General features: G+C 41.1%; 1 protein-coding gene across 1 annotated transcript; it reads right to left on the bottom strand.

The window, feature by feature from the left end:
* Nucleotides 1-200: 200 nt before the first annotated feature.
* Nucleotides 201-4,333, bottom strand: LOC121387620 (chondroitin sulfate synthase 1-like). Its single transcript, XM_041518789.1, has 3 exons — nucleotides 4,330-4,333; nucleotides 2,426-3,051; nucleotides 201-1,876 (listed from the first exon to the last, which is right to left on the bottom strand). The coding sequence occupies exons 1-3, from the start codon at nucleotides 4,331-4,333 to the stop codon at nucleotides 374-376; spliced, it is 2,133 nt and encodes a 710-aa protein (XP_041374723.1). The 3' UTR covers nucleotides 201-373.
* Between the last annotated feature and the right edge of the window lie 9,098 nt (nucleotides 4,334-13,431).

Genomic DNA, 13,431 nt, shown 5'->3' with positions numbered 1-13,431 from the left:
GAGCAAACGACCCTCTGGGCATGGAGATGTGCCTTTTAAACAAAATTCTTTCCCCGTCCTCACCCCACACGGAAATGCTAGATTCGCCCTCGCTACAATAATCAGATTAACACGAAGAATTAGCTGTCCACTAACCCAGTCGGTCTCGGGGGGGGGGGGGGGGGGGGGGGGCTATGTCTCATTTTATATTCCCACTCCCACCCCGTCCAACTCACCCAACCGCTTAGATCCACCCTTAATACTGTTTCATTATTATTATTATTATTATTATTATATTCTTTTATTATTTTTTTATTATTGTTATTTTTATTTTTATTTATTATTATTATTATTATTATGTTATTATTATTGTTGTTGTTGTTGTTACTGTGTTTTATATGTCTAAATTATTGAGGAGAATATTTGTTAAAGTAGCTTGGGATCCGTATAAGGCTTCGCGGGAATTCGTGCACATCCGGAATTGGTCACGTGACAGACTGACGTCACATACTCTTCGATGATGAACGTGCAGTAACCCAGGGTCCGCGGACCGAAAGATCCGCAATCCGTTTTTTAAACACTTGTCTAAGAAGTCCACGTCTTCCTTACCCCACCCTTTGATCAGAGTATTAAACCCGCCTACTTTTATGATGTCACTTTTATACACGCTCACAATGCCGTAGCCGAAGGAGCGCCAGATGCCGTCGTCTTGGCCGAACCGAAACTCGGCCGTGTTACCACGACAACGTGGCTTGCCGCGACACGAGGTGCGGGGGTCGTACTGGGTGAAGATAATGGGAAAATAGACCTGCCTGCTGAGTTTTGTGTTGAGGTAAACCCTGTGAAGAAAACCTGCGGTCACGCGTATGTCGACATCCATGGCAAGAACCAACCCGCCTGACGGCACACCCTGTAGCCCTTGCGTGATCGCCCTCGCGCGGGCGAAACGGCCCACCATCGGAAACACTTCAACGTGGAGCCTTTCACTGGCGTTATCTAGCGCATCAAACACATACCTTTGAGAAGTCAGGTACTCGTTATTTCTGTCTCTGTATATGACGACTCTGAGAAACACGTCGTTGTCGTAGTCGGACACGGAGATATTTACCCACTGGAGGAAATTAGCGAACTGTATTGATCGTCGGTACAGCGGTAATATCATGTAGATGACGCCGCATTGACGACTGACTTCGACATTTTCCGTCGTATCTTCGGCTTTTTTAGTCGTACTCTTGGCTTTTCTCGTCATACCTTCGGCTTTTTTCGTCATACCTTCATCTAGTTCCGTCATACCTTCGGCTAACTCCGTCGATTCTACAGCTAGTTCCGTCGATTCTTCAGCAATTTCCGTTGCATTGAAACGTTGTTTCGTGGCATACGGTCTGACCAGAAACTTTTCATAAAGTAAGTGCTCCAGACCTGAACCAATGGTTATTTTTGAGTAAACCCAGAGGTGTGTAACATTTAACCTAGGTTGAATGTTTTTAAGACGTGCAATGGCAGCAGATAGATCGATATGTCTTCCCCGTGTGATTATCTTCTCAAAGGGAGAAACGAGCGAGTGAGTAATGGAATACGCCTGTCCATGTCGAATAAATTCCCAGACGTCATCATCCGCATACGTGTTATTGTTCTCTGTGGTAATTTTACTGTACTGCTGCTGTTTAACCCTTTCATTGCTTAGATTCGTCTGAGAATGTCGTTTGTCCATATCGGCGATTGTTTTTTCTAGACGTGAGATCTTTGTCGTGTGCTGCAAGATTCCCTTAAAGCTGTAATGGCGGTGAAGGCCATACTGGTTCTGTGGTTGCTTAACAGGATGTATTGTTAGCGCATGCGTGAACTTTTCGAAAGGCCCGGTGACGTCGACGTAGTTTTGGTGAAAGAGTTTGGAAAACTGAAAATAGAACAACGTAGCAGTCAGTGAGTGCAGTCATACAGGCGATTAGCTTACAGATAACTTGTATTAAAGTTAGCTAAGTGGTCCAGTAGATAAACTGCTGAACAACCAAGCTGACGACAGTAAAGCTGGTCTGACCCACGGCACTAACCAAAAACCGCCGGTAATAGGGGTGTACAGCTGATGGTTACGGGTGCTTCTGAGCAATGGCAAAAGTAGCCACTGAACACTCTCCGAAGTAGTCAGACTAAAAAAAAGAAGTTTGTTTTGTTTAACGACACCACTAGAGCACATTGATTAAATTTATACATATGGTCATTTTGACATACATAGAGTGGAAACCCGCTACATTTTTACATTAGTAGCAAGGGATATTTTATACACACTATCCCACAGACACAAAAACACATACCACGGTCTTTGATTTACCAGTCGTGGTGTCTTTACTACGAAGCATATATTATATTCTGTAATTGCGTAATGGTGAATGTACGAGGAAGTGTGGATTTATGAACTTTTTGTTAACCTAAATATGAAGAAACTTACGTCTAAAGCAGACGTGCATACCATACCAGCAGTTTGGTGCACACACCTGCCAATCTCCGTGTCCTCGTGGGCTGTGTATACGTTCTGCAGACATGACGTCATCCCAGAAACTATCCGCCTCAGCACGGGCCCGGTAATTAGAACCCCGGGGCCCCCTAAACAATAAAAACAGCTATCGTTCCAAAGCCCTAGCTTCCCTAGCTCTCTCTTAATACCTAGCCCGGGCTGGCCGACGTACAGCCGTCTGGAACTATTTACCGAGCGTAGGAATCGCTCGAGGTGATAGGTCTTCACGAACACGTCATCGTCTGCTCTCATGAACCACTCGAACTGGTCCAGGTAATGGTCGTGCATGTACTTCAGCATCGCAAAGGATTTCCCTTGTGGAGGATAGGTAGTGTCTGACACGTCGTTCAACACCACGACTGGAAGGTCCCCGAGATAGGGTTCGCCTTCTCCAATGAAGAAGAGCATCTTTCCCGGAACCAGTTTCCCCCATGTGCGATTAATCGCGACTACGCGCGATCTCAGATTCTGCCTCGTTGTCATCACACCAATGAACATCAAACGTTTTTCGTAGGCGGTCGTCGATGGCCGGTTGCGGTCGATGTAGTATTGAACTCCACCTACGTGGTGTGATTTGAAACATTTGAGTTTTACAAAGGTCTGCGATATTAGGTACACAAGACATACCCCCAATATTAAGCCACCTAGGAAGTTACCAAAACTTCTTTTACGATCGTTCATGGTTTTGAAAATGATTTCTGCTCCGTGTGAGCTATCAATCCTACTTGAAACTTTGCGTAGCACATCCTGAAATAATAAAATAAAATCAGTATAAACGAAGACTCTATTGAATGTCAAAATTAACGTTTGTTTTATTTAACGACGCCACTAGAGCACATTGATTTTTTATCTTATCATCCGCTATTATTAGACGTCAAACATATGGGGTTACCGGCCTCGGTGGCGTCGTGGCAGGCCATCGGTCTACAGGCTGGCAGGTACTGGGTTCGGATCCCAGTCGAGGCATGGGATTTTAAATCAAGATACCGACTCCAAACCCTGAGTGAGTGCTCCGCAAGGCTCATGGGTAGGTGTAAACCACTTGCACCGACCAGTGATCCATAACTGGTTCAACAAAGGCCATGGTTTGTGCTATCCTGCCTGTGGGAAGCGCAAATAAAAGATCCCTTGTTGCCAATCGAGAGTAGCCCATGTAGTGGCGACAGCGGGTTTCCTCTCAAAATCTGTGTGGTCCTTAATCATATGTCTGACGCCATATAACCGTAAATAAAATGTGTTGAGTGCGTCGTTAAATAAAACACTTCTTTATTTCAAACATATGGTCATTCTGACACTGTTTTTTTTTTAGAGGAAACCCGCCGTCGCCACATAGGCTACTCTTTTACGACAGGCAACAAGGGATCTTTTATTTGCGCTTCCCACAGGCAGGATAGCACAAACCATGGCCTTTGTTGAACCAGTTATGGATCACTGGTCGGTACAAGTGGTTTACACCTACCCATTGAGCCATGCGGAGCACTCTCTCAGGGTTAGGAGTCGGTATCTGGATTAAAAATCCCATGTCTCGACTGGGATCCGAACCCAGTACCTACCAGCCTGTAGACCGATTGCCTAACCACGACGCCACCGAGACCGGTGTATTGAATGTGAAATACCGGCCTCTATAGTGTCGTGGTTAAACCATCGGAAATAAGGCTGGTAGGTACAGGGTTCGCAGCCGGCTCCAATGCAGAGCGAGTTTTAACGACTCAGTGGGTAGGTGCAAGACAACTACATCTTCTTCTCTCTCACTAACCAGTAACTAGCTAACAACTAACCCACTGTCCTCGACAGACAGCCCAGATAGCTGAGGCGTGTGCTCAGGACAGCGGACTTACCCATAATTAGATATAAGCACGAAAATACGTTAAATGAATGAATGAATGTATATATGTCAAATACGTTACATAGTTAACGAAACTTAATTCATTCTCATTTAAAAAAACAAAAAACACTTTATGGTATTTAGAAAACCAAGCTGATTTAAATAAAACAAAAGAAAACAAACAAACAAAAACCGAACACCATCACCACCACCACCACCACCAACAACAACAACAATAACAACAACAAAATAAACACAACAAAAGGGTTAATAGTATTAACGAAACTACGCTGCTTTTGGATGTTTATCAACTGAACAGGATTATAAATTATTTAATGTTCAATGTTTACGAAAGTATTAAAACTAAATTTGAATTTAATTAATACGTTTTAATGTTTGCAAAACTAATTATAGAAGGGTTGGGACGTAGCCCACTCGTAAAGCACGCGCCTAATACACCGTCGGTTTGTGATCGATCCCCATTGGGCTATTTCTCGTTCCAGCCAGCCTACCACGACTGATATATATCAAAGGCGGTGGTATGTGCTGCCCTATATGTTAGATGATGCATATTCATTTCATTTCAGCATATTTTCGCATATAAAATATCCCTTGCTACTAATAGAACAATCTGGCTGGTTTCCTCTCTAAGACTATACGTCAAAATTACCAAATATTTGACATCCAACAGCCGATGATTAATAAATAATTGTGCTCTAGTGGTGTCGTTAAACAAAACAAACTTTTTTTCTCCATTTACTCGTGTTTATACCCTGAAGCCGATGTGCTTTTACTGCTGAGGTGTCGATAAATTTACAATCATTTGCTGATATCTCGAGTGACCCGTAGCCCCCCCCCCCCCCCCCCCCCCGCCCCAATATTCATTTGCTTCCTTGGTGTCTGTGTCTTTAAAAACAACTTCAACAAAACTAAAATCGAATTTAAATACCGGCCTCGGTGGCGCAGTGGTTAAGCCATCGGACTACATACTGGTAGGTACAGGGTTCGCAGCCCGGTACCGGCTCCAACCCAGAGCGAGTTCTTAAGGGCTCAATGGGTAGGTGTAAGGCCACTACACCCTCTTCTCTCTCACTAACAACTAACCAACTAACAACTAACCCACTGTGTTAAGGACTTAATGGGTAGATGTAAGACCACTACACCCTCTTTTTCTCTCACTAACAACTAACCCACTGTCCTGGACAGACAGCCCAGATAGCTGAGGTGTGTGCCCAGGACAGCGTGCTTGAACCTTAATTGGATATAAGCACGAAAATAAGTTGAAATGAAATGAATTTAAATTATTAATACATTTTTAATGTTTACGAAATCAAACTTGATTCATACTTATTTAATGATTTCGAAACTACTAAAATGTGATTTGATTTGTTTTTAAAATATTTGTATATTGTTTTTGAAACTAAACTGCATTTGAGTGTATTTAATCAAGTTTAATGTCTATGTAACAAAGCTTGCTCTGAATTTTTTCAAATACGTTTTAATGTTTACGAAACTAAACTGGTTTGCAATTTCTGTTAATATTTTTGAATATACCGGGTATAAATAATTTGGCAATGCTGAATTTCTAAACATTCTTTGTTTTGGATGCATTAATTAATTAATTAATTAATTAATTAATAAGCAATTAATTAATTAATTAATTAATATTTTCCAACAGTTCAGTATGAAGAAAATATCGGCTGCTATTGGGTTTTAATGAAATATCACAATGGTATTTTAAAAAGAAAATCAAATAGTTATCAGTGGTAAATTATATCGTAAAACTTACCATCAGAACTTGTTCCTTTTAAAATTCTTACAAATAATTTCTGTTGGAACTAAATGATCCTACCGCATTTCTATTTCCACATATATATATATATTGTTATATATTTAGCGTGTTTTTTCGTGTTCCGACTGATCGTGTCAAATTAGAGCGCGGGGTATTTATAAACAAAACAACGAAAGAACACAATGGCGGAGTTGGTAATGTATATATCTCCAACGTGGACATGACACGAAACGAAACAACAGGCCTGGACGTTCATTGACGAGAAACAATCGTCAGATTGGGAAATTAAAGGTGTGGTTTGAGTCACCATCGATCCTAATCAATCCACGTTTTACGCGACGAAGTGCAGGGCGTAGGAGAGGGGGAGGGGGTGGTGGGGGGGGGGCACGGGTGTCATGCCCCCTCCCGCCAATCATTTTTTTTTTTTCAAAACTGTTTAAATTTTATAAAATACATAGTGTGGGTTGGCCTCCTCCCCCAATACGGGTTGCCCCCCCAAAAGAAAATCACTCCGTGACCGACAAAATCATAATCTACGAGTACTGCCTGATATCGTTTATGATTATCTTAGAAGTATCAGTTATCACTTCAAGTAGAACCGTTTTGTTTCCACTTGACTGGTTTTTAATACAAAACGAAGATGCATGTCATCGCACGAATAAAGCTGGGAATAGTTTTAAATCTGAAACGGGAGGGGCGTACCCCCAAGTCAGACATCAGGGGCGGATACACAGTTTTATGTAAGAAAGAAAGAAAGAAAGAAATGTTTTATTTACGGTTACATGGCGTCAGACAAGGACCACACAGATATTGAGAGAGGAAACCCGCTGTCGCCACTTCATGGGCTACTCTTTTTCGATTAGCAGCAAGGGATTTTTTATATGCACCATCCCACTGACAGGGTAGTACATATAACGGTCTTTGATATACCAGTCGTGGTACACTGGCTGGAACGAGAAATAGCCCAATGGGCCCACCGACGGGGATCGATCCCAGATCGACCGCGCATCGAGCGAACGCTTTACCACTGGGCTACGTCTCGCCCCACTTTTATGTAAGAGTGATCGACCCATGAGTTACTGATATTGAATGTGGTCATGGAACAATAGGAACGCTATTAAAGAGTTAAACTTTGTTTTATGTAAGAGTGACCGACCCATGAGTTACTGATACTGAATGTGGTCATGGAACAATAGGAACGCTATTAAAGAGTTAAACTTTGTTTTATGATAGAGTGACCGACCCATGAGTTACTGATATTGAATGTGGTCATGGAACAATAGGAACGCTATTAAAGAGTTAAAGTTTGTTTTATGTAAGAGTGACCGACCCATGAGTTACTGATACTGAATGTGGTCATGGAACAATAGGAACGATATTAAAGAGTTAAACTTTGTTTTATGTAAGAGTGACCGACCCATGAGTTATTGATACTGAATATGGTCATGGAACAATAGGAACGCTATTAAAGAGTTAAAGTTTGTTTTATGATAGAGTGATCGACCCATGAGTTAAAGATACTGAATGTGGTCATGGAACAATAGGAACGCTATTAAAGAGTTAAACTTTGTTTTATGTAAGAGTGACCGACCCATGAGTTACTGATACTGAATGTGGTCATGGAACAATAGGAACGCTATTAAAAGAGTTAAAAGTTTGTTTTATGATAGAGTGACCGACCCATGAGTTACTGGTACTGAATGTGGTCATGGAACAATAGGAACGCTATTAAAGAGTTAAACTTTGTTTTATGTAAGAGTGACCGACCCATGAGTTACTGATATTGAATGTGGTCATGGAACAATAGGAACGCTATTAAAGAGTTAAACTTTGTTTTATGTAAGAGTGACCGACCCATGAGTTACTGATACTGAATGTGGTCATGGAACAATAGGAACGCTATTAAAGAGTTAAACTTTGTTTTATGATAGAGTGACCGACCCATGAGTTATTGGTACTGAATGTGGTCATGGAACAATAGGAACGCTATTAAAGAGTTAAACTTTGTTTTATGATAGAGTGATCGACCCATGAGTTACTGATACTGAATGTGGTCATGGAACAATAGGAAAGCTATTAAAGAGTTAAACTTTGTTTTATGTAAGAGTGACCGACCCATGAGTTACTGATACTGAATGTGGTCATGGAACAATAGGAACGATATTAAAGAGTTAAACTTTGTTTTATGTAAGAGTGACCGACCCATGAGTTATTGATACTGAATATGGTCATGGAACAATAGGAACGCTATTAAAGAGTTAAAGTTTGTTTTATGATAGAGTGATCGACCCATGAGTTAAAGATACTGAATGTGGTCATGGAACAATAGGAACGCTATTAAAGAGTTAAACTTTGTTTTATGTAAGAGTGACCGACCCATGAGTTACTGATACTGAATGTGGTCATGGAACAATAGGAACGCTATTAAAAGAGTTAAAAGTTTGTTTTATGATAGAGTGACCGACCCATGAGTTACTGGTACTGAATGTGGTCATGGAACAATAGGAACGCTATTAAAGAGTTAAACTTTGTTTTATGTAAGAGTGACCGACCCATGAGTTACTGATATTGAATGTGGTCATGGAACAATAGGAACGCTATTAAAGAGTTAAACTTTGTTTTATGTAAGAGTGACCGACCCATGAGTTACTGATACTGAATGTGGTCATGGAACAATAGGAACGCTATTAAAGAGTTAAACTTTGTTTTATGATAGAGTGACCGACCCATGAGTTATTGGTACTGAATGTGGTCATGGAACAATAGGAACGCTATTAAAGAGTTAAACTTTGTTTTATGATAGAGTGATCGACCCATGAGTTAAAGATACTGAATGTGGTCATGGAACAATAGGAACGCTATTAAAGAGTTATACTTTGTTTTATGATAGAGTGATCGACCCATGAGTTACTGATACTGAATGTGGTCATGGAACAATAGGAAAGCTATTAAAGAGTTAAACTTTGTTTTATGTAAGAGTGACCGACCCATGAGTTACTGATACTGAATGTGGTCATGGAACAATAGGAACGATATTAAAGAGTTAAACTTTGTTTTATGTAAGAGTGACCGACCCATGAGTTATTGATACTGAATATGGTCATGGAACAATAGGAACGCTATTAAAGAGTTAAAGTTTGTTTTATGATAGAGTGATCGACCCATGAGTTAAAGATACTGAATGTGGTCATGGAACAATAGGAACGCTATTAAAGAGTTAAACTTTGTTTTATGTAAGAGTGACCGACCCATGAGTTACTGATACTGAATGTGGTCATGGAACAATAGGAACGCTATTAAAGAGTTAAAAGTTACTGAATGTGGTCATGGAACAATAAAGTTTGTTTTATGATAGAGTGACCGACCCATGAGTTACTGGTACTGAATGTGGTCATGGAACAATAGGAACGCTATTAAAGAGTTAAACTTTGTTTTATGTAAGAGTGACCGACCCATGAGTTACTGATACTGAATGTGGTCATGGAACAATAGGAACGCTATTAAAAGAGTTAAACTTTGTTTTATGTAAGAGTGACCGACCCATGAGTTACTGATACTGAATGTGGTCATGGAACAATAGGAACGCTATTAAAAGAGTTAAAGTTTGTTTTATGATAGTGATCGACCCATGAGTTACTGGTACTGAATGTGGTCATGGACCAATAGGAACGCTATTAAAGAGTTAAACTTTGTTTTATGATAGAGTGACCGACCCATGAGTTACTGGTACTGAATGTGGTCATGGACCAATAGGAACGCTATTAAAGAGTTAAACTTTGTTTTATGTAAGAGTGACCGACCCATGAGTTACTGGTACTGAATGTGGTCATGGACCAATAGGAACGCTATTAAAGAGTTAAACTTTGTTTTATGTAAGAGTGACCGACCCATGAGTTACTGATACTGAATGTGGTCATGGAACAATAAGAACGCTATTAAAAAGAGTTAAAGTTTGTTTTATGATAGAGTGATCGACCCATGAGTTAAAGATACTGAATGTGGTCATGGAACAATAGGAACGCTATTAAAAGAGTTAAAGTTTGTTTTATGATAGAGTAATCGACCCATGAGTTACTGATACTGAATGTGGTCATGGAACAATAGGAACGCTATTAAAAGAGTTAAAGTTTGTTTTATTGTTTGATATTAGTGAATCGAGAGTAGCTCGTTAATTTTAGACCTCTACGATGCCGTGGTGTCTCCCTAGGTTGCCCATAGGGCCCTTATAATGGGCCTGACCGCTTCTGGTCGTGGCATCACCAAGCACCAAGTTATTACCAGCAGCAAGTATTGGGGGTTTGGGTGGGGGAGGCCGATATTCTTTTGTTCAGCTTCACCCGGGTGCATTTGCAATTGTGTACTCGGAACCGGTATTCTTTTGTCCGGTTCCTTATTAGAGTACGTGCTGGGCCATTAAATGGGGGCGGGTGCACTGTTATCATTAGTCAGTGCACCCTGTGTACTGATGCAGTGAGCGTGTAGTCTGTGTGTGAATCCTAGTTTTGTGTTAAGGTTGTACCTATTGTCTTAAGTCTCTATTCTAGTGAGTACAACGGTCACACACCACCCCCCCCCCCTCCGTCCTTGTATAGCATTGAATACAATGACGGGGGGGGGGGGTAAACTAGCCTAGCTATCTAATTTAAAGGGTTAAACCCTTATAGTGTAGGTATTGGTTTAAAAAGCCTAGTGCTTGGCATGCTTAACTTTATTACCAAAGAAAAAAAGAAAGAAAGAAATGTTTTATTTAACGACGCACTCAACACATTATTTTACGGTTATATGGCGTCAGACATATGGTTATGGACCACACAGATTTTGAGAGGAAACCCGCTGTCACCACTACATGGGCTACTCTTCCGATTAGCAGCAAGGGATCTTTTATTTGCGCTTCCCACAGGCAGGATAGCACAAACCATGGCCTTTGTTGAACCAGTTATGGATCACTGGTCGGTGCAAGTGGTTTACACCTACCCATTGAGCCTTGCGGAGCACTCACTCAGGGTTTGGAGTCGATATCTGGATTAAAAATCCCATGCCTCGACTGGGATCCGAACCCAGTACCTACCAGCCTGTAGACCGATGGCCAACTTTATTACCAATGCAATAAAACGAAACTAACGGTGGCAAGTAGCAATTGTATACATATATGCACCAATCTAGGTACTTAGTTTCAATAATTTTGATTCCCGTCCCCTAAATATAGGATTTTAGTAGGCTTACTTGGTTTGTCTTCAGGCTATCTGGATAGTTGGGTATCGGTTTTCCTGCATGTCTTTGCTTCTGGAACCCTAGTTGACTTACCTTAGTTAGCTAGGATGGAATGCATCAGTAATAAAAAAACATGGGGCGGGTGCAAAGACAAATTCGTGCAGTTTATTTAGTTAGGTGTAGTGGGGTTCTTGATCCGTGATTGGCTGGATTGGACCAATGAGAGTGCTGCAAAAAATAGGCGATAATTAGTGGTGTCCTATCTTGGTTGATTATCTAACGATGTTGATTGGCTGGTTAATTAGCCAATTGGGTTACTGAGACTTCGATCCTGTCTTAGTGAGAAAGAAAGAAAGAAAAAAAAAAGATACTGTTTCGCTAATGGAAGTGATGTATACCAATTGCCAATCACAAGTTTCAGAACATGAATATATATTTACAGTAAAATAATATGGTTATCGTGGTTAGGTCTGGTTGGTACCCCCACTGTCGTCCCCCCGGCGTGGGATGTCTAGGGTCGCTATTCCATTTGGGGGTCCGTCCATATGGGGGATTGTTCCGGGTATTTTATTAGGTATAAGCCCGCTTTAGTCATTTCACCGTTCTCTCCCCGGGTTGGAACACGTGGTCTGTTCGAGTGCGTAAGGTCGATGTTCCACCAAGGGAGTCACAGGTGTAACGATTCAAGCATTGTCATATCCAACGGTTATTAAATCATTCGCTACCATCCCGCCGTTGATCCAAGGGTTGGAGTGCTTGTTTGGTCGAGTGCTTAAGGTCGCTCGTCTATCCAAGGGATGTACAGGCGGGTGGTTTTGAGTAATTGTTAATTTATATTGTTAAATTTATGCCAGCTAATTTAGCTAGATATGTGCTCTTTCTTTTGTCATTTCACCGTTCTCTCCCCGGGTTGGAATACGCGGTCTGTTCGAGTGCGTAAGGTCGATGTTCCACCAAGGGAGTCACAGGTGTAACGAGTTAAGTAGCATATTGATTACTTATCTTAGTTATAGATCGCCACCTTCCCTCCGTTGGTCCCCCGGATTGGAGTGCATGTCGGTCGAGTGCATAAGGTCGCTCTTCACTCCTGGAAACGTACAGGCGGGTGGTTTGTGATCGTTTTCTAGTTTTACTTTTTTAATTTATGTCTATCAGGAGCCCAGTGAGTGTGCTACGGTTTCCCATCCTGCCTGCGATCAGTCGGGTTGGGGGTCCGAGTCGATTGGACGCTGGCAGGGCGGGCAGTACGTGGCACTTATAGTTTTGGTTTGGTGGACTGGACGAATTGATATACTGCTTTGAAGGTTTTATGTTTTAGATATTTATCAGGGTTAAGTAGAAGGTTGGGCGTAATTGGTTTGTTTATGATTGGCTTCGGCTATTGATTCTATCATTAGTTTTCTCTGACTGTTGTGTAACGTGCAATCCAGGAGATAGTGTTTCATGTCTTCCCCGGTGCCACACTCACAGTCAGGGTTTTTATTGGTGTAAGAGCAGCTGTTGAGCTGCGATGATTTATATATGCGCAATTTAGTAATTATTTTATCCACATAAGTGTTTAAGTGTTTAGGTCGGATAGAGTTGACTAGTGGTTTGATGTTATAGTGCCATGTATTGGTTGTTAGGTCCCAGATGGCCTGCCATTGATTAATGTAGTGTTTTCTTGCATTTGACATTAGTTCTGATATTCCTAAAGGTAGTGCTGTAATTTTACTAGTGATTGAAAGTGCAGTTTTGGCTCCATGGTCAGCTATTTCATTGCCAATTATACCTATGTGAGCTGGGACCCATTCGAATACTACTGTTAAATTAAGCTGGTTTAGTTCATGAAGTTTATTGTGGATGGCTACGAGGATATCTGGCCTGGTAGATTTATTAGTTTGAAGTGATTGGATAGAGTTAAGACTATCTGAAAAAATAACGCTTTTAGAGTATTGTTTAGTTTTAATCCAGATTAGGGCTTCATAGACTGATAGGTTATCTGACAGCCTGGCGTATTTAACTAATTTAGAGTGTTTAGATATTTTTCTTCAACTACTGCGAAGCCAACCCTACCGTTATCTGGACTTTTTTAGCCATTCGTGTAGCTATGGATGTGCTCAGGTAATTTTC

This window comes from Gigantopelta aegis, chromosome 13, assembly GCF_016097555.1.
Source record: "Gigantopelta aegis isolate Gae_Host chromosome 13, Gae_host_genome, whole genome shotgun sequence".
Taxonomy (NCBI): Eukaryota; Metazoa; Mollusca; class Gastropoda; order Neomphalida; family Peltospiridae; genus Gigantopelta; species Gigantopelta aegis.
The sequence above is the reverse complement of the archived record's forward strand: the minus strand, read 5'-3'. Positions and strand labels throughout refer to the sequence as shown.